The following is a 23,675-nucleotide window of genomic DNA, read 5'->3' on the forward strand; positions in this document are numbered from 1 at the left end:
AGTTTAATGGTTTAACGTCCACATGTGCTAAATTCCCGTATTTTTCAACAATTGGTCACTTGTAGAACACTTTGAAGAATTGAACAACGGTATATTAACGATGGTGGTCATTTTCAGGAACCAGCCCGGCTCTTTATCTCTGCTATCCAGTTAAGTCGTATAGCCGGATATAGCATTGCTTTCACTGCACTGCGCACATGTTACTCAAACTACGATATACATTAGGGTCGATGACTAGTTGTCCCAAACATAAGCAGAAGTGACCAACTGTTGCGAAATATCCAACTACCACTTATGTAATGGTGCATTTCAGTGATTTTTCGTTTTTTAAATTTTTCTGACCACTGGTCATCCCAATGACCATCACGATGCACTTGTAGTGAAGTCCTCGTTGAGATCTTTCGTTTGAGCTATTGACATATTCTATGCGATTTTTTTATCAGTTGTTATAAACGACAATGGATAACATGTCGGCGCAACATGGTTACCATGCGTGTTAGGCCGACATGGTCATCTCCTGCTTGACCTATGGTCGCTAAAAATTCAAAAAAATTATTTTTCTCTTAATTGAATTTTTCTGTTCCAGACTGCCAATTTTCAAAACTGTAGTGCCATCCCTTCTAGTACCCGGTTTTCCTGGGTTAAACAGCTTCATTACATCAGTTTCTCTTCATTTTGTGTAATAAGGCAGCGATCATAAGTACCACATTGTATACAACATATAAAAAGTTGGGTGAAGAAGTAAAATGAACATCAGGAAGTTCGGGTACGAATTTGCCCTCCACCACTCTTGTTTACGTTCCAAAAAGCCACTGGATGGGCAAAAGTTGTGGCTACAATTTATTCAATTCAAAATTTTTGCAGTTCCAGTTATCGTAAATATTTTGTTAACCGCTAATTTACCCAAGTAGAAATCCCAGAACTGAAAATAGTGCTTATTCAATGCAGGGCGGTAGTAAACACTGTTCAGCCGCTTTTGTTGAGGTGAGAACATGTCGCACACAAATAGTTTCACAAAAATTTCGCAGTATCTTTGTTAAAACCTTTAAACTCACCGCTTTACGGTGCAGTGAACGGACAGGAAATGAATTTTGCTGCTTAGCGGAGATGCACATGTGTTGCAAAAAAGTAATTTATTATCTATGATAGTTTATATGCAAAAAACAATTTTTGGTTCAAAATAAGGTGTGTCATCAACATTAGAGTTCACAACTACAGCACACCAGTAACATCACTTCAGTACATAATACATTTCCGCTTCGTCTATCGTCTCTTACTGATACAGAACACTGAACTGAACACAAGGAAGATTTCCCGCACAATTCTCTGTTTTAGGAGCTGTGCAACGGGGCACATTGTCAAAAATTAGCCAGTCAAAGTTTCTAATGAGATGTCAGGAAAGCAATAATCAGTTGTCAGCACCATTAGCATAAAATTATTAGTTAATCGATTTCCGAGGGAAGCCATGAGGGACAAAAAAACACCGCCGTACTTTGCGATCCCTTTATTCGGCTACTCGTAGTTCTCTGCTCGTAAGCAGATCATTGCGAGCAGGTTTGACGCGGTGGATAAGATGTACAGCATAATGAAATTTAGCTGTGAAATACAAAGTAACAGACTCGCAATAGACGTTACAAAGTAGTAGATTCATGTAAACACGCGCATTTATCTTATGTATCATGTACATAGCACGTAATTACGTAAACTACGAGTAGGTGCCGGTACAACATGCTTTACCGCATCTGCATTCTGCAGGCATGGTAGCTGCCGATAGCTCTGTAGGGTATCTACATCTTGATGATCGATCAACTGGTACGCCAACTTTCCGGCTGACGTTCTCACACATACAGTTTCACAGACATCTTTGCCTGCATTGCGCTACGCCATTGCCAGCAACGGAAAACATTCCTTGCTGCAATCATATTATGGTAATTTCTCTTTCTTTTCCTGTAAAAATTACATAATATGTAGCATCACAGTTACACACAGCTTCCTCTGCAAATTGATTTGGGTAATAATATTGTTTAAATTATGTCGGCTATGGCTTTCCTGGTGTGTATTTAGCCATGCAGCAGCATGGATGTCATGCTTTTATTTCTCTATAACTCTATCCTGAACTTGTTGGGTTGCGCGGCCCTGCTCTTAAGTCTCCCTGGTAAGTTCCTGGCAATCAAAGCACTGTTTTGTACTATTTTGGGCTAAAATTTATATAGATATGTGTACGAAGTATCGGAAAATGGTATACATCTTACTGTAAAGACAGCAACGAGATCCAGTTAGCCCATTAACATACGTGAAGATTTGGGCTCAAAAATCGTCAGGGCGTACTAATTTGAACTCTATAGTGCTCTGCTAGATATCGGGCTAAATCTAAAAACATTTAAACTTTATGGGGTGGGAGCTATATTTCGTGGGGGAATTTATGTAGAGGTTCGTTGTAGATCGCTCCCTAAACCCTAAACGTCACGGCGCAGCTGCATAATAGCGACAGTCCGTTGCTATTAATCGTAAAATATCTTCGTTAATGGAGCTCGGCTATTGTAGTTAGATTACTTAGATAATACGTTAATAACAGTACGTAATGAAAAGCCATATACAGTAGAGCGACTTCTGCAAAGCGTGTAAACAAAGGCCATTTTAACGTATATTGTGGCTGTATACCAACTGTTGTAGACTTCATTTGGAATACTCCCCAGCCGCCTGGTTGTCCCATTAATCTGTTCGTCTCGTTCTCGCTGAACGTCAATGCCAGTGTCTACCTTGGGAACGTTACCGGCTTATTCGGCAAACTGTGCGCGGAGCATGCCACGCCCACCGCACAACGTATTAAGCGCTGGATGTGTCGGCTGTTGGCCGTGTGGATTGCCGTCCTCTTGCAGCGTACCACGGCGTACCTGCTGCGCCCAGTGGAGGTTCCTCACATCGCGAATGTCACAGCAACTAACGTCACCAATGCCAGTCACACGGCCCCGGCGACGGACTCGGCCGGGGTGGCGTTACCGTGGAACAACTTCATTCTTTCTATATACGTTATAGTACCCATAATTTTTCTATGGGAATGCACGGTTGCGGAGTTCTTCGCGCAGCGACCCGGACCGGATAATGGCTGCGCGTTCTGCAGGAGCTCCCCGGGGACCCTGCGCTTTTGCACCGTAGCAAAGATCTTTTCGGTGGTGTTTCAGCTGTACACTCTTGTGCATTTGTTGACAGTAACATGAAGTTGTTAGGGAAGATACCAGATACATAATGCCTTTGTATGCTTCCTGAATCCCTTAGTTGAAGCTTTTATCTTTCAGAAATGCACGCGCAGAATTAATTTTTGTGCTCGTACTGATACTGCTTTATGGTAATTGTATTCTATGATCTCCGTACATGGAGCCAAACGTCCTCGTTTCGCGCAACTTGCGGTTACTGCAGTATGTCGAATAAAATCAAACACATTATCTGCCATTTTATTGAATTTGTACGGTATACGAAATACATTCACATTCTTTTGAAAATCATTCACATTTTTTGAAGCTTTGCTGGACAAGATACATGCTAGGAAGAGAAAATTTATCTGAATTACCATCAGGTTGATTACATGCGGTGCTAGTATCATGGGATATTTTGTACAGTGCATGCATATTGGGGCATTTGTATCTGTACATCTTGGAGGGGCTGTCAAGAGCTTAATTAAGCAGTTCCCTGTACTTCTGCGGTCACCCGGTTGGAGTACAAAGTTACGGCTATATAAGGTGCTTATGCACCGCGCAGCAATTAACCGTATGTACTGATCAACATCCGACTCTAGTTAGTTGTTCTCATTACTATATCGCCCCGCGCATCGGCCGCATGTGTCATCATTCAAACAGGAGCCGCGCTGGGTGCACGCACGGGCCTTGTATCTGCACGTCCGCGATGTTACTTTAATAACTTTGAGCGTTTAATTCTCAACGATTGCGGACATTCCGGAGTTCGACCGTAACTGACAAACAACCTTCTTGATGAGCATGGCATTAAAGTGCACTGCCGTGTTTGCAGTTTGCACCGACGGTGACCGACACGTGTCTAAAGGTTGACGTCTAACAGGAATGCACCACAACTCTCGGAGCTGCTATTATCCAAAAAATATCTAAATACGATTTCCAGGCACACCATCAAGTATCGTATTTACAGTCCGTAACTCGTGGAACTTTAACTAGAGGTTAGCTAGAGCTATGACACAAAGGAAAGGTTTTCGAAAACTAAGAACTCCCACTCCAAAGTAACCCTATCACATTCTCAACGAAAAACATCTAATCAGAATCAGAATACGTGAGAAGGTTTCACACCGATGTTTCGCAGATTAACGCAATCGGGGTACACCGTACTCAGCATTGATCGTTTCTTCTATGTTAGCGTCAACAGGTACCCAACCGCGTATAGGTTCCACCCCACCGAGACGATCTTCATCGCCCGGCCAAACAAAATCATCCATCGGGAGTTGCAGTACGCGCAGCCGAAACAAAATCCGGGCCGCTGCTGCGGGAATAACTCCCACACCGTGCACTCCCACAGGAAAATCAGCGGCACCATGACATACATGAAGAGAATGAAGTTGTTCCATTCGCAACCCGTATTGGCCGCGTCCGTTGGCGCTATCAGACGGGTTGCATTGGCCACAATGCCGGCTGTGGCATTCGCGGCGCGAGGGGCCTCCTCCAGACGCAGTAAGTACGCCGCGGTACGCTGCAGGAGGATGGCGCTCCACACGCATAACAGACGGAACATCCAGCGCGCGGTCCGTTGTGCACTGGGCGTGGCGTGCTCCGAGCACAGCGGGCCGGCCAAGCCGGTGGTGGAGCCGTGGAAGGCGAAGAGGTTGTGGCCCAGCGACAGCGAGACATGGAAATTGACGGGGCAGCCGGGCGGCTGATCTTTCCAAATGTGACCTGCAACAATTGGTTAACAAGTGTGTTATATTGCGGTGTACGGGGAAATCATTTGTATCATCATTTGATGACATCATTTATAATTTGCGGAAGATGTACATGAGTCCGCGACAGCGCCCTGTATGGTAACGATACTGCAGTGGGATAGTACTTGCATTATTCAACAATTCTTCAGGTTATACTTATATACGAAATAGCGTATGATTTCGCTGTTATAGGAAGTTTACCGGTAGCTTGCAACAAACTCCCGTAGATGCGCGGAAAATTTCGCTTTTGCGTTATCTCAAAGAATGTTTTCCACTGTTTTATGCTATTCAGTAGCCAAAAGACTGGCTTACGTTGGCGTGAAACAAAAAGAATTTCAAAAACTTTAAATGCAAACAACTAATAAGTACTCCACAAGCCTAATTATGTGAGCCAATGTTATTTTAAATTCTGCACGCAAAGGCACCTAAATATGAAAACATTCAGTTTATACAGGACGGAAGGCAGTGCCATTATCAATAAACTGACAAAGACCTAGAAAGTGGATAAATGCAGATAAAATGTAACACATGGGTTTGTATTTCCAAACATTGTGTTTCATTTTCTATGAATAATTAATTATAGCCAATGCAAAGAACTCGCAACTTAAACATCCGGGGATTAGATTTTTCGAGAACTTACAGGGGAAATTCAAGATGAAAGTCGCCGTACCCAGGCAATCCAAGAAAATGGTCCAAAGCATATGTATGCAAACCATGTTAATACAATTGCTAATCACTCCGGAAAACAACAGTCAACGGTCACTGAACGGTGGCAATAATCAGTTTCCGGAGATAATGACGTTACTAATTCTGATAAGAAAATAAAAAACGATCCGTCGTCAGCATCTTGCAAGGAGCCGGAAGTATGTTGCGTTTTACTGGCAGCGGCGCTAATCTAGAGCCGCTAAACTGTATGCAAGGGGAGCGTACACTTTCTCGTTTATACCAAAAAATCGATCATAGACGATATGGAGCAGTACAGGCTGCAGGCTGCAGTACTTCTAGTCGGCCACATACCGTATTAAAAGTACATGTGTTGCTAAATCAGTTTTAACCTACAACAGGCACTGACTCATGTTGCAATCGTTCACCGCAGTCCCACAACTGCGTACTGGAAAGTGGAAACTAAGCGTGAGGAGAGACAGCGCAGGCAAACGCTGCCCTAAGCTTTTATTCGGCAATAGCCATTAAAGCAGACCTAGAAAACAGCAGCTGTCTTGAAGCTGCGTATCTTTTGTGCTGCAAATCGGGCCATCCATAAACATGCCGGTAAGTGCGTACTGCGTAACATGAACTAAATGCTCACTGTGGTGTTTTAACCGAAAAAACTGTCCGGAAGTATGAACATCCGCCGGATGTTTTTCCCATATAAGCCGGCGAAACCTCGAAAACACAATCCGGCAAAACGGTTAAAAATGTTTATGCGCATTCCAAACGTGCAAAAAATCGTGTGGACAAAATATTTACGGCGGACGTTTTCCTGAACCGGAATACGGTTTTGCTGCCTTATAGGCAAAAGCGTCCGGTGTACAGCTGATCCGTCTGGACGGATTTGGCGACTACAGCAGTGCATTGGTTAATGCAGGAGCACCACAAGGTTGGCCATTTTTGAAAATGTAGGGACAATAAACGATGATTTCTACACTAATAAAGCATGATTAAGCGCAGGTGTTGACAACATCGAAATGAACAGATACGGACGGCAACCTGTCAGACGGTTTATCCATCTTAGCCTGGAAGGACGGTCTTTCTTTGATATGAGCACTCGCTAGGTTACGCCATAATTATGGTCTATCTGTGCACCCGGTTAAGAAGCATGCAGCTTTCTCGGGCCAGCAAGCGGTATCGCAGAAGTCGAAGAAAAGAGACGCGCTTACCCGGAAGTTGTCGGAATTTCAGAACGCAGATACTTCCACAAATACATACGAAGCTGGCACTTTATACCGGATATTACATCTTAACCACTTCAAGTCAATATCAACAAGTGCACAAGAGCGTATAATTCACACACCACCGAATGGATCTTCACCATGTGGCCAAAGCGGATGAGTGCCGGGGAGTTTCTGCAGAATTCGCAGCCAATATCCAGTCCAGGTCGGTGCGGGAAGAACTCCACGAGCGTGCATTCCCATAGAAGAATTATGGGTACTGTGATGTACATGGAAAGAATGAAGCTGCACGGTAATATCGTCCCGGCCGAGTCGGCTGACACGGCTGTCTGGCCGAAATTGGTGACGTTGGCCGCTGTGATACTAGCGATATGCGGAACCGCCATAGGGCGTAGCAGGTACGCCATGGTACGCTGCAGGAGGACGGCGCACCACACGCCCAAGAGTCGGAACATCCAGCGCGTGATACGCTGTGCGGTGGGCGTGGCATGCGCCGGACACAGCCGGCCGAGTAAGCCGGTCGCGGTCCCATGGAAGGCCATGATATTGGCGCTCACTGACGCGGAAACGTACAGGTCAATGGGACAGTCGGGCGGCTGGGGAGTCCTCCAGATGATGTCTACAGCAGTTGGTGGACGGTTGCACACAATGTACCGGCGAAATGGTTTACAAGCTTGTCGACAAATTGAGCATTCGTAAAAATAGTGAACATTAGAAATTTACGGGTAACGCGTAAATCCGGACTACGGCGCGCCACGCCACACTGTTGAAACAGGTAACATGCATTTGGCTGGCTGGTGGCTTGGTGACGCCAGATATTTTAATGGGAATAATACTAGTAATAATTGCCTGGCGGAATTTAGCTAGAAAACGGCCGATGCAGTAACGGCAATTTAACTGCGAAACCCAGTTATGCGCTGCGATAAGCGTAGTGCAGCGTCAACTTCGCGCTAATATCGCTCTACCGGTACCTTTACATGCTCTCAATTTGTCGACAGGCCAATACGTACTCCATAGCCAAATATAGCCAAACTCCATCAAAAGATATATTCTACCCGGTTACTGGTAAATTGTTTTGCCTAATTTTGAAACTATTAACACTTATTTCGGTTTGATTTTATGGATTACACTCATTAAACGCTACCCTACGCTAAGGGAAAAGTTAATTATGCGTAAGTAGCGGAATGTCGAAAAGTAAACTGCCAAAAAAAACACTAACAAAATTAAAAGTGGTCAGCTGCGTTAAAAACAAAAACTGCGAAACTTGTGCGGTACCAAGACGGTGATACCAGGGTACCCGGTGCCAATGATGGCAATAGTATAAGAGCCATTTTGGCAATAAAATTTAATGCAGACCATTTTGCAGCACATCATATAGGTATCTGCTGTAGGCCTGTAGCCTAGAAAAAGCCTTGAAAATAACTTACCAAACGCATTCAAGAAGAGGGTGGCGCAGCCCAAGATGATCAAAAGAGCGGAGTACGCAACGCTCGCAATCATGGCTTCCATGTTAACGCGGTCGCTAGATAATTCCGGTAAGGAACTGCATGTGACTGTGAGTCTGTGATTATGGTTTTCACCGAGAGAAAAAGAGAAATCACAACTGCTCCGTAAAATTGTACTTTACTCATTATAGATCGAAATGTAGAAGAATGAATTGTCCACTACATTCTGGTTTCCGTCAGAAAGTCATGACTTTGCGCAACTCGCTATAGCAAGAGAAACACTGTTCTGTTCTTATAGTCCATGCTATCCATGACTCTGGAATCTTTTGTGCACATGCGCACTAAATGCCCGCATGCACGAGAGTACCCCTCATTGCCGTAATAATACGGTAGACGAAATTTAATAACCTAACAATTAGGCCACTATAAATATTTCATTATAATTAATACTAATTAAACGTATATTAAATGCCTAAATGCCTAAACCGCAAAAATAGTGTGGTCTGGCGCGACGTGGTATCCCACTTAGAGTAACCCATAAAATTTGTAATTTGCGATGTTCCTTTACGGCGTTTACGCCACCCATTTCAGAGCCGGGTTGTACGCGTTACCGAACGATTGCAGATCGAAATTAGGTTTGTTGACTCGTGTGCACTCTCTACCCATTGAATTGGGCTGTCGGTCAAATTGGACTTGAACTATGAAGTGAAAAGCGTAAAAACTAAACAGTCAAATTGCATGTGTACTGGTACTAAGTATAGTACAGTTAACGCGATAATTTTTTGTGTGACGTCGTTGTCTTCATCCATGCTAGACAATAAATTGCGAAACACACCGACAACGTATTACTAACCATTTTGTAACCGATAGACAAATTCCTGGCGACTCTTCGCTGACCGATAAACGTTTACCCCGCGAATACATAAAACAACTAAAACACCACCGACAGATCGACGAACACTCTTCTTAGCACCTTCTAGCTTTTCTCTTTTTTGTTATACGCAGAGCTTTCTGTAAGCATATCATTCACTAAAAAGTGAACACATAAGAAAACACTAACGAAAAATTTCGAAAATATATTAAGAAGTGCGCCAGTACTGTGCATGCCACCAAATATGCAATATACTCGATTCATTTTGTTAATTTTCTTCGCTAGTAAATGCCGGAAGCGTGGCAGTATGCTGGCGGAAGACAGTAAACGCCGGAAGTACGGATTTCTGGAGGATATTCGGGTACCTTTTCTACCCCCTCGCAGTCGAAACGTTTGGAACTTTCGGGTCTGCCTTTGCTGAGAGACTAATGCTAGGATCACACTTCAAGTGCGATGCATAATTCTTCGAGCCCTTTTGCTCCGCGTAGTTCGAAGCTTTAAACAACAACGTTTTAGGCTGGCTGTTGTTAGAGGAATGCCGCTGCTGTCTTTGATAAATTAAACGCGCGATCGAAAACTGGAAGGGACAGTAATGATCTCGGTTGTTTCTTCACCGTGTAAAATTAAAATTTTAATTAATGTCTATCGGCGCGGGCTTGTTGTTGGTTATTGACTTATTGTCAGCATAAAACACTTTCAGGTGCGTTTTGAGGTACTCTTTCCACATAAGACGTCAGCCATGTATTTGTTTTAAAACGAAAAGGCTATGCTCCTGAGACATTTTGGCGCACAGTTAAGAGACCAGCACAGTATTCAAATGTCGCCGACATTTACGCCAAACTTACCTTAGCTAATCAGACAAATTCCACACGAAAAACAGAAGAAGTGTACCAGAATAGTGAAATATACATATGATATCAGCCAGCCAAATTACTCCGTTCTGTGCTTTTAGACAGTTTTAGCTATAAGGCATCTGTTTCCGCTGCCCACTGCGACAGTGTGATGAGAAATGGCTGTGAATCCACAGCAATACTGGGGATTGTTAACGTGTAATCTCCGTAGCTGTAAGTACTTACCACTTTACGATTATTTATATACCAGAATAAATATACATAATAAATGAATCTCGATAAGCACCTACGATCTGCAGGTCTTTAGCCATTCTGTCCTTATCAGTTCTCACTTCTGACCAGCTGTTGACAGAGCTCAACTGCGGTTGTTTGGTAACTCATTTTTCTTCGTTAGAAGTTTGGTCGAGCTGCATGTGCTTTGCGTACGGCACGCATTCTCGGCAAGTTAAACCAACAAGCAGTGTGCGGTGCCCATTACCCTTAACGCTGGTCGGGTTGTGTCAGGTGGTTATTTGTGGAAAACACACCATGAAGGCAAGCGATTCGACGGAACGTGGCCGATTTTTGTGCTGCTGCTTACCGGAAACATAATTGTTTCCGGTTGTCAATGTCACTCGCCTCATTATCTGCACTTGTTGGTTGGAATTCGATAAAAATGCGAACATGCTGCGGAAAAAAACTCGTTCGGCGCATTCCTGGCGGTGACCCTGGAGAGAGCAATTCGATGTTGCAGTGCAATTAGAAATATTTTATGCTTTTATGCAAAATCATGTCATTCTTAATTGAATGAAATTTCTAAATATTTCTAACTCGTGCATAAATATATCTTGGCATTTGCCACTTGTCACGTTTTATCGCTTGCCAGTAAGCCACCGCCAGTGGCAGGTGACACTGGTACCTTTTACACCCTGCCTGCCATGTGTCTTTTATAGCAAAGGTTCAAGAAGATTGGATAATAGCCAGACTTTCGGTGTACAACAATGCATTCAAACTTTTCGCCCATTTTTAGTACGCCATATCTCGGCAACCGGATGTTGCGCGCGTAAACGGTTTTCCGACCAATGTATACAAATCATTTAGCTTTAGAATGTTATAAAGTATTACAAAAAAGTGATTCGGAGTGTGCGAAAGCGAAAGTATTAGTGTTACTTTAGTGTACGTATCCCACATTTTCTGACACCACGTACCGGGCCATTTCCCTTAAGAGGCAGCTTGCTCAAATCAGCAACAACATGCTGGTAGCGCAGAAGAGGAAAAGAAACGAGCTTATCCGAAAGTTGCTGCACCAGCACCAGTCAATTATCGATGTTGGCCGATGCATCAAAATCAAGAAGTTCCCAGCCACTCTGTTGATTTTGCTTGAATCTTGCTTTCCTTTTAAATCTTTGGAAACTAGCTCTGGTATGTACAGAGGGTGATTTTACAATATGCTTCCACTTCTTTCATAAATTTATTATAATCTTTTTTATTTTTGCATTTATTTGCAGCATGTACAGACTGTACATAAATTTTGGCCTACTGAATAATAAACAAAAATCAAAGTTTCAATCAGTGCACGGTCGCGAGAAAATTTGACCAATATTCGTTGTCAATCTGTACGGCCTGAGTGGATCGGTTGTGTAGGATCCTTGATGGTCTCAACAGATCAAGGTCCCGCTGAATTTTTTAACAAGTGATATTTTTGTGGTACTGCATTTCTTTAGTTTGATTCTTTTCCAGTTTCCAGTATGACGTGGTTCAAAAATTATGTAGCTTTGTTCTCATAAGTATGTGTCTTTTATAGCGCAGCTTAAAAAAACTGGGAAGGATTTATTAAAAGAATGCAAGCACCACTTAACAAAAACAATATGAACACAACGTAATTAAAAATATGGCAGATGGCCGTCGCAGACATGAATAAAGTAAAGACCAATTCTGGTGTCGAGCAAGGTGTATCACAATGAAACGGGGAACTTTCCGCCCATTTTAAATCGACATATGTCAGCGATCGGATGTTGAGCGCAAACGTTGATTATCCGGTCAATGTATACAGATCAGTTGTCTTCTGATTATAGTTATCATGGGGTAGTACAAAAAGGTGTTTCCGAGCGCGCGAACGCACAAGCTTCGATAAATGCATGCGAAGCTGGCACTTTGTACCGGAATAACCGGATATTTTATCTTAACCACTTTAAGTCAATATCAACAAGTGCACAAGAGCGTATAATTCACACACCACCGAATGGATCTTCACCATGTGGCCAAAGCGGATGAGTGCCGGGGAGTTTCTGCAGAATTCGCAGCCAATATCCAGTCCAGGTCGGTGCGGGAAGAACTCCACGAGCGTGCATTCCCATAGAAGAATTATGGGTACTGTGATGTACATGGAAAGAATGAAGCTGCACGGTAATATCGTCCCGGCCGAGTCGGCTGACACGGCTGTCTGGCCGAAATTGGTGACGTTGGCCGCTGTGATACTAGCGATATGCGGAACCGCCATAGGGCGTAGCAGGTACGCCATGGTACGCTGCAGGAGGACGGCGCACCACACGGCCAAGAGACGGAACATCCAGCGCGTGATACGCTGTGCGGTGGGCGTGGCATGCTCCGGACACAGCCGGCCGAGTAAGCCGGTGAAGGTCCCATAGAAGGCGGTGATATTGGCGCTCACTGACATCGAAACGACCAGGTTAACGGGACAGCCAGGCGGCTGCGGAGTCTTCCAGATTAAGTCTACAACAGTTGGTAAACGGTTACAATGTACCGGCGAAATGGTGTACATAGCGAACCTCCATTAAAAGAAATATTCTACCCGGTTATTGGGAAATTGTTTTTTGTCTAATTTTGAAAATTTATACTTATTTCAGTTTAAAGGCAGTTAAGAATGGAAAAGTTTATTATGCGTAAAATAGCGGAAAGCGGAAAAGTAAACTGCCAATAAAAGAAGCACTAACGGAATTAACAGTGTTACTGGTCAGTTGCGTTAAAAACCAATACTGCGAGACTTGTGCAGTACCAAGGCGGTGATACCAGGGCGCTTCTGGAAGGCGATGAAGGTATCAGATAAGAGCCATTTTGGCAATAGAATTTAATGCACCCATTTTGCGGCCATCTTATAGATATCTGCTGTAGAATACAAAAAGCCTATAAAATAACTTACCAGGCACACTCAAGAGGATAATGGCGCAGCCCAACATGTTCAAAAGAGATGAATACCCAAATATTGCTTCCATGTTAACGCGGTCGCTGGCTCGCTAATGCACCCTAAGGAATGCAGCAACTAACTCACCAACTACACGCATCAGTTCCCGTAAATAGCTGTTTGTAACTGTGATGATTCTTATCACCGAGAAAAAGAAGAGAAATCACAGTTGGTATTAACTAATTAAAAACACAGCCTTTATTGCGTCTTTGTGTCCGTACTATATTATACATTGAAATATGCACGCACACAGACCCACTGTACGAAAATTTACGGTTGCGAGTATATACTGATCTAAAATACTAACTGGGCTTGGAAGGGTAGGCGATCGCGCTGGTGTCTATGCATAAAACCAAAACGCTACTCAAGACAGTGCATGCTTGCTGCGATTGCCCCTGTGAATCAAGGCTCCGCTGCTTGAAAATCGCGAGTATGGAGCCGGAGGCTCGGACTGTTTAGGCCTCTCAACTTTTCTTTCTTGAGTAATGTACTCATAAAAGATCTGGCTGTTAAGAGTAAGAGGCAGCTTGCTGTCTGCAACCATCAGTACTGCGATATCGAACAATACACAGATGTTCTGCTCTGAGTGCTCTCTGTCCAGTCGTTCAGGCTGCGCCCACTTGTTCTGGTATACAATTATGCTACGACCGTGGATTACGACCATGGACAATGGATAGCGTGGACTGCATGGTTGAACATATCTTTATGTTCTTGTTTGTGCGACTGAGCTGTATCATTTATGACCATATTTGTGCGGGAAATTCATGCCTTTATGGTGTTATGCATTTATATGCGTGAGTGGGTGTGAGCGATGGTCAAGTGGGAATGAGAGGAAGGCAGGACTAATATGGCCTGCAGGAGGGGTATTGCTAAAGTCTGTGACTGTGACTGGGTGGGACTGGGTGGGAGTGTGAGTTTATGTGACTGGGACCTTCTGTGACTGTGCCGGACTGGGCCTGGGAGCGATTGGGACTGTGATCATTTGGGACTGGGACTAGTGTGCGCTACTTTACGCCAAATTGACCGAAAGCGCACTTCCGGCCAGTTTTTTAACCGAAGTTAAAAATGCGTGTGTTAAACTACAAACATTTTAATCGAAATCCGTCTGGCCAATCAGAAAGCTAAGGCGGTAGCTCTGAACGATTGAAAGTGTCCGTGTGTTTGAGGCCATCTAACAGCAGCTTTTTAGATCGCCTGTTTAAACAGTACAACAGTTAATTTATTTTTACCTGAAATTGTGTGATGTCAGCGTATTTTTTTACGAAAGCAAATTCTTTAATTTTTTATGAATGAATATAATTTACAAAAAAAGAAGTTTTTGAAATTTACAATTAGGCAGCAGTGGTACGGGCCACACACTTGACCATGAGCTTGAGATTCGTGTACATGCACGAAAACTTACACTTTCGCGCACTCCCAAACGCATTTTTGATTCGGTTTATAATATTCTGTGGCCAGAAGATTTGTATACGCTGGCGTGGAAACCGTTTGTGCGCGCAACATCCGGCGTGGCCATAACACTGTCGCCTCGTTTGCAGAGGATGGTTTTTTGTGATTTTCCATGTATCTGTCCAATTAACAAACAGCAATTTGCTAGAAGATGGGATGGATGCTGTTGCCAGCAGTGCAACTGAAGGCACCGGGCAGCATTTAGACCAGAATCACCAGATGTATAGAACAATATTATGATACTGTATTGTGCACAATTTACAGTGAACTGCACATATATTGGCTGTAAACATATAGTTCGGACAGTACAAATTTAATACGAATTAAAATGTCGCATTAATTGCAAGAATAAGGTATATTCTAGAATTTGGTGGTTAATTCGCTCAGAAATAGCCTATAAAAGATTTTCCATAAATCACGTAAGCAAGGTAAGTAATTTACTGTACTTAGTTAATTTCTTTCGTGCAGTTTGCGCGGGGTTTACTAGTCAGAAAACAATACTAGAAGAGCACGTGTCACTTTGCTGCAGAACTTACATGGGTTACTGTTAACGGTAAGTAACGGTTATTTTGCCACTTTCTTAAAAGGCGTTTCCTAGCCTCCTGTGCTTGTACATCCAGCCACTGCTCCAGTCAATATCGCGCGATGCGCTGTTACATATTTCAGAGTTCATGCAGTTTTTGAATTATTGTTTTTTTTTATGGACAAAACCAGGGAGAGACCAGGGCTTGTGTGTTGTAAAATTATATTATTAAAAATTTTGTTGTGTAAACTTTTATTGACGACAACCATTAATGCATTAAAGGTGCAAAACTTTAAAAAAAACTTCAGTTTAAATCTGGCCGGAAGTGCGCTTTCGGTCGATTTGGCGTCAAGTTGCGCACACTAGTCCCAGTCCCAAATGGTCACAGTCCCAATCGCTCCCAGGCCCAGTCCGGCACAGTCACAGACGGTCACAGTCACAGAAGGTCCCAGTCACATAAACTCCCACTCCCACCCAGTCCCACCCAGTCACAGTCACAGACTTTAGCAACACCCCTGCAGGAGCGGTTGTGCAGTGGTCAGATTGGTGTGTATGGTTTCATAGCTTTGTGGCTGTATGCGAATATGAGCGTGTTATGCGAGTATGCATATTGATGTGGTATATAAGTCGATGCAACTGTGTGGAGACGACACAGTTGTCGGGAGTACAGCTGTCAAGGTGGAATTAAAGTCAGTCTTCTCCCGTTAGTGCACGTTGTGGCGCAAACGTATAGCATTAGGGGTTTTAATAAAAGCAATAAAAACAATTCATTAAAAATTACACTGTACGTTTTAAAAAATGATTGGCGCTCCTGTGTAAAAGTCACTGTTTTGCTTAATAACTTCTTATGGGCCTGGCTTTTCACCTTTTATAACCTGAAGCGTGGAAAATCCTGTGTCCACTTTGTAAATCGCGGGTCCCTCAAAAACCGGGTAACTTAAAAAGCGGGTGCTCAAAAATCGGTCACTAATTTAAAAACCGGGTAACTCATAGTGCGCTCCATGTGTCACCAATTGGTCTACTGACCGATGGCCTTTCTGGTGATATTTGTTCAGAGTGCGCTGTCCCAGTTTCCAGCTCATAATGTTGTTCTTTAGAACAAACAGGTTTGGGGTTGTTTTGGCGTTCGATCTGTATGCACTGTTCAACTGCACTGCAGCAGTCGATTTTGTGTCACCGTGAACTAGAGTACACTCTGTACGCTTGTTTTTCTTTAACCATGTATCGGCTAAACAGAAAGCAAATCTTTTTAAAGTTGGAGATGTGACTGGTGCTGTAGTGGCTGCTGTCCGTTGTACTGAATGCTACAGGCTGGAAAGTACAGCTACCGGCAAGTTTCAGGTGATTACGTATGTTTTGTTATTGCGCGCCAGCGACTGCTAAACAAGCTGCCATTTACCGGTTGCATATGCGGACATCACGACACAGCGAATGTGTCACCCAATAATTGGCAAAACTGTCCGGACGGATAAACCGTCCGCCGATCGCTTGCGCCATGAATTCGGCAAAACCGTCTGCCGATCCAGTAAAACGTCAGCCGTAAATTTTGCCTACCAGAATGTTTTGCCCAGTTCGAATTCAGATCCAAGATTTTCACGCGGACCGTCTGCCGGACTGCACACATATATTCGCGATTAAACAACTTTGCCGGAGTGTGGTTTCGGGACGGACAGTTTTGCCGGCTTATCAGTCAAAAGCATCCGACGAGCGGTTTATCCGTCCGGACGGTTTTGAAGGTTACACACCGCAATAAAAATACATGTTATCAGTTTTGTTGCGCACTTACCAGCAAGTTTGATGGACTGTCCCATTTTCAGCATGAAGACGCGCGGTTTCCAGACAGCGCTTGGTAGTGCTGTCTCTCCTTTCGCTGCGTTTTCGACTAGTTGTGAGATTGCGGTAAATGAGAGCAACATCAGTCAGCTGTCTATTTTAGTTTCCCGATTTACTCCAGCAAGCAACATATACCCCCTACTCTAGTCGGCACATGTCGTTGTGCGGCATGCAGCCGGTACTTATTTCAGTGATCTACCAACTGGTGGCCTGGTATTGACGAGAAGTACATTCTCATCTCACATACGACTTGGCGCCGCTACTTCACACTGATGCCACTTAAATATAGCATACTTTTGGCTCCTTGCTAACGTTGGATCTCTTTTCTTCCTAATCAGGATTAGTAACGTTATCACAGACAGCGCTTTCCCATTGCCTCGCTGATTGTCGCTTTTCTGGGTTAACAGTTGCGGTAAGATGTTCATACTACATATGCTGTGGGCTATTATCCTGAATTGCTTGGGGATCGCGACCTTCGTCTGGAATTTCCCCTGTAATTTTCCGTCTTGAATTTCCCCTATATGTCCCCTGTAAGTAAGAAATCGTACGGTCGTTCAGATAGCCATTTATAGTAAGTTAATGGGTGATGGACTAATAGTCATTTATTACAAATTCCTACAACCGATTTTCATCAGATTTTCTTCTTCACCCAATTGCGTGTGTGCTAAATTTTAAAAAGATCGGCCTATGGCTGCTGCTCAGCCTCCTGGCATTTTATTTGAATTCTACTTCACCATTAATTCTCTAATAGGAGGTAGCGCGCAGAAGCACTTTTCCCACCGATATGTGTTGTACAAGTGTTTTGGCTACAGAATGGCATAGAACACTGGAAAAAGTCTTTGACCGGGTACAAAAACAAACGTTACCGCGCAAGTACGGGAACCGGATGCTAGGTGCCGGCAAGTACGGGAACCGGATGCTTCCCTTAACAGCAGCATTTTTTTAGGTGGACCTGCGCCACCTAACTGAGCAGCTGCTGTATAATAATCAACCATACAGGGAGAGGGCGGTGTCGCAAACTCGCGGGGCACCTTCCACAAATCATAAACGAGATCATCCTAGAGATAATTTCCCCGTATATCCCAAATAAATTGCACTTGTGCACCAATTGTTGCAGGCCACATTTGGAAAACTCCCCAGCCGCCTGGTTGCCCCGTTAATTTCCATGTCTCACTATCGCTTAGGCCACAACCTCTTCACCTTCCACGGCTCTGCTACCGGCTTAGCCGGCCCGCTGTGCTCGGAGCACGCCACCCCCAGTGCACAATGGACCGCGCGCTGGATGTTTCGTGTGTTGGGCGTGTGGAGCCCCGTTCTCCTGCAACGTACCGCGGCGTACTTGCCGCGCCTCGAGGAGGTCCCTCGCGCCGCAAATGCCACAATCGGCATCATCGCCAATACCACCCGTCTTGTAGCGCCAAAGGATGCGGCCAAGACGGGCTGCGAATGGAACAGCTTCATTCTCTTCATGTACATCATGGTGGCGCTAATTTTTCTATGGGAGTGCACGGTAGTGGAGTTGTTTCCGCAGCGGCCCGGATTTTATTTCCCCTGTGTGTACTGCGACAACTCCCGATGGATGCTCTGGTTTGGCCGCGCGTCGAAGATCGTATCGGTTGCGTGGACCCTGTACGCGGTGGTGTATTTGTTGACCTTAACATAGCAGTGTTTAATGCGGAATACACTGTACGCCGATGAAGCGGAATATACGCCGACTGAGTTAATTTGCAAAACATCGGTGTGGCAACTTCTCATTTATTCTGATTCTGATTAGCTGGTTTTCGCTGAAAATGTGATAGAATTACTTTGGAGTCGAAGTAATTTGTTTTCTAAACCTTTCCTGAGTGTTATAGCTTTAGCTAACCCCTAGTTTCACGAGTTATGGACTGTACCTACGATAATGGTGTCTTCGGCAGTTGTATCCAGCCATTTTGTGGTTACATGGCATTACTTGCAGTCCCGAGAGTTTAGTTGTCTCTGTTACTTTTGCCCATGTTGGAAGAGTGAACGCGTAGTGTGCCACTGTGCAGTAAAGTTTCTGTGATGACTTTGCTGAAATTCGCGAGGCCAAGTTATGCACGACTGAGGAGGATAATTTTTTAGCATATTTTAGCAACCGAAAATTGCGCGCCCAAACGTTAATTTTCAGGTCAATGCATACAGATTATAACGCGGAGCAAAAGTATATCCAAACGCGCGAAAGTGAAACTTCAAGGGATTTGTAAAAAGCTGGTACTACTGTATAGTGTATATGTACCGCGGGTGCTTTAATTCAATGTCAACAAATGCACAAGATCCCATAGCTCAAACACCACCGAAAGGATCTTCACCAAGTTGCCAAAACGGATGGCTGCCGGTGAGTCATGCACAACGCGCAGCCAGTATCTAGTCCGGGTCGATGGGGGAAGAACTCCATGATCGTACACTCCCCTAGAAAAATGAGGGCTACTATGACGTACACGGATAGAATGAAGTTATTCCACGGTGATGCCGCCCCGGCCGAGTCCGTCGGCGCTCCTGTATGACTAATGTTATTGACGTTAGATGCTGTGGCATTCGCGATGTGCGGGACCGTCACAGGTTGCAGCAGGTACGCCGTAGTACGCTGCAAGAGGACGGAGCTCCACACGCCCAACGGACGGAACATCCAGCGCGTCGTACGCAGCGCGGTGGGCGTGGCATGCTCCGGACACAACCGGCCGAATAAGCCGGTAACGGTCCCATGGAAGGCGCAGCTATTGACGTTCACCGATAGCGAGACGAACAGATCTACGGGACAACCAGGTACGTGGCTGGGGAGTATTCCAGATGAAGCCTGCAGCAGTTGGTGGACAGTTGCCATTTACAGCAAAATGGTTTGTGTGCAGCGCAGAAAAATTGTTTACATGATTTGCGGACGTCGCTGTGCTATAGATCCTTTACTGGAAATGCAGTAGCCAACCTCCACGAAGAGATATTACCAGGTTATTGGGAAATTGTTTGGGGGATATTCGACCCAGCTATCGGGAAACTGTTTGGCCTAATTTTGAAATTTTTATACATATTTATTTTGGTTTGATTTGATGATGTAATCTTTGTCAAGGCTACCTTAAAGAAAGTATACAAAAAACAGCGGAAAAATACACTTTGCGGATCACGAAAAACATATAAATGCATGAACTCTCATCTGATAACTGATATGTTTAACAATGGGCAGTTCACTCAGTTGTGTTAGAACAAAAACTAAAAAAATTGTGCATAGCTGTCCTAAGCACATATTAATTAAGAAACAAGTATTAAAAGAAATACAAATTCTGAGTGTAAAATTATACCGCTTATCTGTATGTACGTATTCATATTCACTACATAACGCGTATTGTGGGCCGCGCTGAAAGGGTTGCAACTTGCAACGAGTCGGTAAATTTTTAATGTTTTGGATTTAAAAAAAAAACGTTGACAAAGTTTTGCCCTATTTGCTTCGAAACTTTTACGTGTTTTTTTTTATTTTTATGATTTTTTAGACATTCTCAATTTTTCTGTTTAATATTTCTTTAAATTTAATTCAGCAGTTCAAGCCGAAACCAGTAAAATTTTCCAGCCCAAATCCGCCCCAGGCGGCTTTTAGTCGGTCCATTCCCGAAACAGAAATTATCAGTGCCGACCTGTGTTTATGATTTCAATACGATTGCGATTTACGACATGACCTCAATAACTTATTACCAGCATTCGAGGTAAAAAACTGAAAGTGGGTAGAGTTACCCGATAATACGCTGGGGACCCGTTCAAGGCATACTTTGATGAAATCCGAAAAAAAATATTAATCCGCTAAAGTAAGGTTAGAACTTAGAATAACAGTTATGATATTAGTAGAAGAGCTATTTCCACAGAAAACTTTACTGCATATCATTTTTCAGAAAATTATGTATGTACTTATCTGTTGTAGCATAAGAATAATATTACTACTAGGTAGTCTCGCTTCTTCTGTTGTCCGAAGCTTACCAGGCACGTTCAGCAGGAGGGTGGCCCACCCCGAGATGGTCAAGACAGAGGTGTGCTCAAGCAGGACATCCATATATATCAAGGCGCTCGTTTTAAAGCACATCCCAGGAAAGCAACAACCGACTCACCATCTGCACTTATTAATTTCCGGAAAAAGCTGCTAGTAACTGTCATGCCAGTTTTTATCAAGAAGAAAAGAGCAATTAACATTCAATTCGATTGAAACATCACTGCAGCGACCATTGTGTCGCATTGCTGATAGTGGCGTAGAGGGCGGAGTGTATGCGTGAGAAAGTTATTCCACAAAGTTGCCGTACTAGTTAATTTATTATGACAAAGTAGAGAACTACCGGCTTCTACCATGTCTACGTATACAGGGTTGAGAGGGTAATATGCAATCGGTGCCGGTACTTATTATATTGTTGTTATAATATTGGAGTACGCGCACAGTAGCACAAACGCGTTGCCGAAACAACGTAAAAGTGAAATATGCTGACTCGTAATGCACTCGCTAGCGAGCTACCATAATTCTACAACCTAATCAATACTCAGCATCAATTAATAATAAATAAAGGCAGAGCAGCCGAAAAAAAGGGTTGTCTTGAAGGGTTGTCTTGAAGCTTATTGCCTTCCAAACTGAATTTAGCCGTCATTCAAATTAATTGCAAATGTGCACATATATGGATATCTGCAAACTGCAATCTGCATGAATTGTTCATACACGTGAACAGCAGAATGGAACACCTTGCAAACGCTGATAAGTTTTTGGGAGAGGTAGGGCGCTTTGTCCAAGCTGGACACGGGATTGCTAGGAGCACTGGTTATTTGTTAACCGCTTTCTTGACGACCGCCAATTTACTGGCAACTCTGCTGACCGAAAAACGTTTACTCATAGACCGATTAAAACGTGCACAACAACTGTGTACTAAGCAAGAAAAAGCTAAGGGAAATGCAGGAAATATGTTCATCATAACATAAATCTGGCAAATTTGTCGAAAAGCGAGCCGTTGTATTTCAGTGATTGAGCTGTTCTCAAGTTGCGTGACCCAGCACGAGTTAGCAGTATAGTGTTAAGAGTGTTTGGGGTGTTAAAGTTAACAGTGTTTGGGGATGCGCGAAAGTGAAAATTTCTGCGCATGCCCACCAAGTTGGTACCACATGCGGATACGTACAGAGCTGCACACGTCTCTTAATAATTTTGCAGCTGAAATATCCCTGATCAATTTTTAGCCGGGAACGTCTCCGAGTTGAAATTTTCCATGTTTAGATATTGGTTCCGGCTAAAACCCTTTTATAAGTTGTAAAGCTTAATCCTCTATTATGTCCACTGGGGCACACTCTAACGTTTCTCACAATTTGGAATTTATAAGAAACAGTCAAATAACAGTAGTTACGCTAATCGTTTTTTCCGCGCTTCAGAACCCCCTTTTGAAGGGATAATTTTATTTGACCATCCAGCATTTTCGCCTCTGGTGCGCATGGAGAACCACAGTGCCGTAGTAAAAAAACTGCTAATTCCAAAGAAATTTTATGGAATATCAGATTTTCAACGGCTTTTGCACATGTGTGAAAGCGGATTCGCTATCAACCATATGCACGAGCTTTGAAAAATCTAATAACATTTCGGAATGTCATCCATCCCATTTGAGACGGAGTACTCTGTATAAAGATAGGACCGAGCGTGCACACAGCACAGTGTACAACATTTATTATTTGCTCCCTGGTGGCACAGTTATCGTAAACACAGCGGCATGGCTTGCGGTAGTGTGTTTGAATCGCTCCAAGTGGTGGTTATCCTAACAATTATCTAAGCGGAGAAAAATATGAAACACACAGATGTGCAGCTGTCAACCGTGTTTTTCGTTTTCGCGTTTAAATAAGCACAACCACCACAACGCATGTGCAGTACATGGTCCGCGGATTGGGTTGCCCGCAGCCTACGGGGGAGATGCAAGAGGAAAGTCGCCGTACCCAAGCAGCCCGGGATAATGGTCCACAGCATGGCGTATAAAAACCATGTCACTGCAATCACCAGTCGCCCAGAAAATCAACAATTAACGGTGGCAGTGAATAATCAGAGTGAAGCTGTGATTATTGTACAGTACATTTTGAATTTTTATAATCTTGACAAGGAAAGGCAACGGCGTTCCACCATCAGCAAGGCAAAATTGTGCTGCGTTGAATCGATAGCAGTGTGGTATATCGTATGTCAGAGAGTGTGCTTCTCGTCTGTAGAAAATAATCGATCCATGGCGATGTGATCAAGTACCTGCTGCATGCCGCACTACGCCGGCCACATTGGGCGTGCTGCTTGCTGGAGTAAATCATATAACTAAAGACTCGTTACCGACTACATAATGGAAACTCAGCGAAAGGAGAGACCGCACAGCAACGGTCCGGACGTTGCATGTTTTCATGCTCGCTTGGGCCGTCCATCAGAATTGTCGGTAGTCAGTGCTCCACGTAAAACTGAGCGCACTTTGCGGTGCAGTTGTCGATGCTGGAGTATTGCACGGTACGTCATGTTTAAAAAGTCAAGGAAAATTAAGAAAGACCCGTGCGCTTAAACAGCGTGATCTGGTGCAGGTACCAGCCACCCTGGAGCCTATCGGGTTAAGCAGGTTGGACGGTTTCTCCCCTTTTTCTAGAGAAACGGCCTTTCTTTGATAAGAGATGCGACGATGTGTGACATATTCCCTTTGTCGTATTGTCTCAC

The 23,675-nt window shown here is 43.8% G+C and overlaps 3 protein-coding genes across 6 annotated transcripts; 1 reads left to right on the forward strand and 2 right to left on the reverse strand.

The window, feature by feature from the left end:
• Positions 1–1,831: 1,831 nt before the first annotated feature.
• On the forward strand, positions 1,832–3,416 carry LOC129588777 (uncharacterized). The gene is made up of 2 exons (XM_055483152.1): positions 1,832–2,155; positions 2,674–3,416. The coding sequence occupies exons 1-2, from the start codon at positions 2,077–2,079 to the stop codon at positions 3,216–3,218; spliced, it is 624 nt and encodes a 207-aa protein (XP_055339127.1). The 5' UTR covers positions 1,832–2,076; the 3' UTR covers positions 3,219–3,416.
• A 513-nt stretch (positions 3,417–3,929) lies between these two features.
• Positions 3,930–10,130, reverse strand: LOC129588778 (uncharacterized). Of its 4 annotated transcripts, none has more exons than XR_008690510.1 (5): positions 9,990–10,130; positions 8,256–8,350; positions 6,817–7,447; positions 5,580–5,749; positions 3,930–4,913 (listed from the first exon to the last, which is right to left on the reverse strand). XR_008690510.1 is itself a non-coding variant. In XM_055483153.1 (5 exons), exons 4-5 carry the CDS (start codon positions 5,653–5,655, stop codon positions 4,372–4,374), a joined length of 618 nt encoding a protein of 205 aa, XP_055339128.1. In that variant the 5' UTR covers positions 5,656–5,749; positions 6,817–7,447; positions 8,256–8,389; positions 9,990–10,130; the 3' UTR covers positions 3,930–4,371. The 4 variants fall into 4 exon arrangements, 3 of the variants coding, with proteins under 3 accessions (XP_055339128.1, XP_055339130.1, XP_055339129.1); XM_055483153.1 differs by having other exon boundaries at positions 8,256–8,389; XM_055483155.1 differs by lacking the exons at positions 6,817–7,447; positions 8,256–8,350.
• Positions 10,131–12,165: 2,035 nt separating this feature from the next.
• LOC129588757 (uncharacterized) lies at positions 12,166–13,215 on the reverse strand. The gene is made up of 2 exons (XM_055483121.1): positions 13,135–13,215; positions 12,166–12,707 (listed from the first exon to the last, which is right to left on the reverse strand). Exons 1-2 carry the CDS (start codon positions 13,205–13,207, stop codon positions 12,166–12,168), a joined length of 615 nt encoding a protein of 204 aa, XP_055339096.1. The 5' UTR covers positions 13,208–13,215.
• Positions 13,216–23,675: the final 10,460 nt, after the last annotated feature.

This window comes from Paramacrobiotus metropolitanus, unplaced genomic scaffold (assembly GCF_019649055.1).
Source record: "Paramacrobiotus metropolitanus isolate TYO unplaced genomic scaffold, Prichtersi_v1.0 Parri_scaffold0000031, whole genome shotgun sequence".
Taxonomy (NCBI): Eukaryota; Metazoa; Tardigrada; class Eutardigrada; order Parachela; family Macrobiotidae; genus Paramacrobiotus; species Paramacrobiotus metropolitanus.

Excerpts from the sequence above, each read along its gene's own strand:
- LOC129588778 (XM_055483155.1), bottom strand. The coding sequence starts at position 5,655 with ATGGTTTGCATACATATGCTTTGGACCATTTTCTTGGATTGCCTGGGT. Across the intron at positions 4,914-5,579 it reads TTTCATCTTGAATTTCCCCT|GTCACATTTGGAAAGATCAG; the intron begins GTAAGTTCTCGA and ends CAATTGTTGCAG.
- LOC129588777 (XM_055483152.1), top strand. The coding sequence starts at position 2,077 with ATGGATGTCATGCTTTTATTTCTCTATAACTCTATCCTGAACTTGTTG. Across the intron at positions 2,156-2,673 it reads CCTGCTCTTAAGTCTCCCTG|ACTTCATTTGGAATACTCCC; the intron begins GTAAGTTCCTGG and ends CAACTGTTGTAG.
- LOC129588757 (XM_055483121.1), bottom strand. The coding sequence starts at position 13,207 with ATGGAAGCAATATTTGGGTATTCATCTCTTTTGAACATGTTGGGCTGC. Across the intron at positions 12,708-13,134 it reads TATCCTCTTGAGTGTGCCTG|ACTTAATCTGGAAGACTCCG; the intron begins GTAAGTTATTTT and ends CAACTGTTGTAG.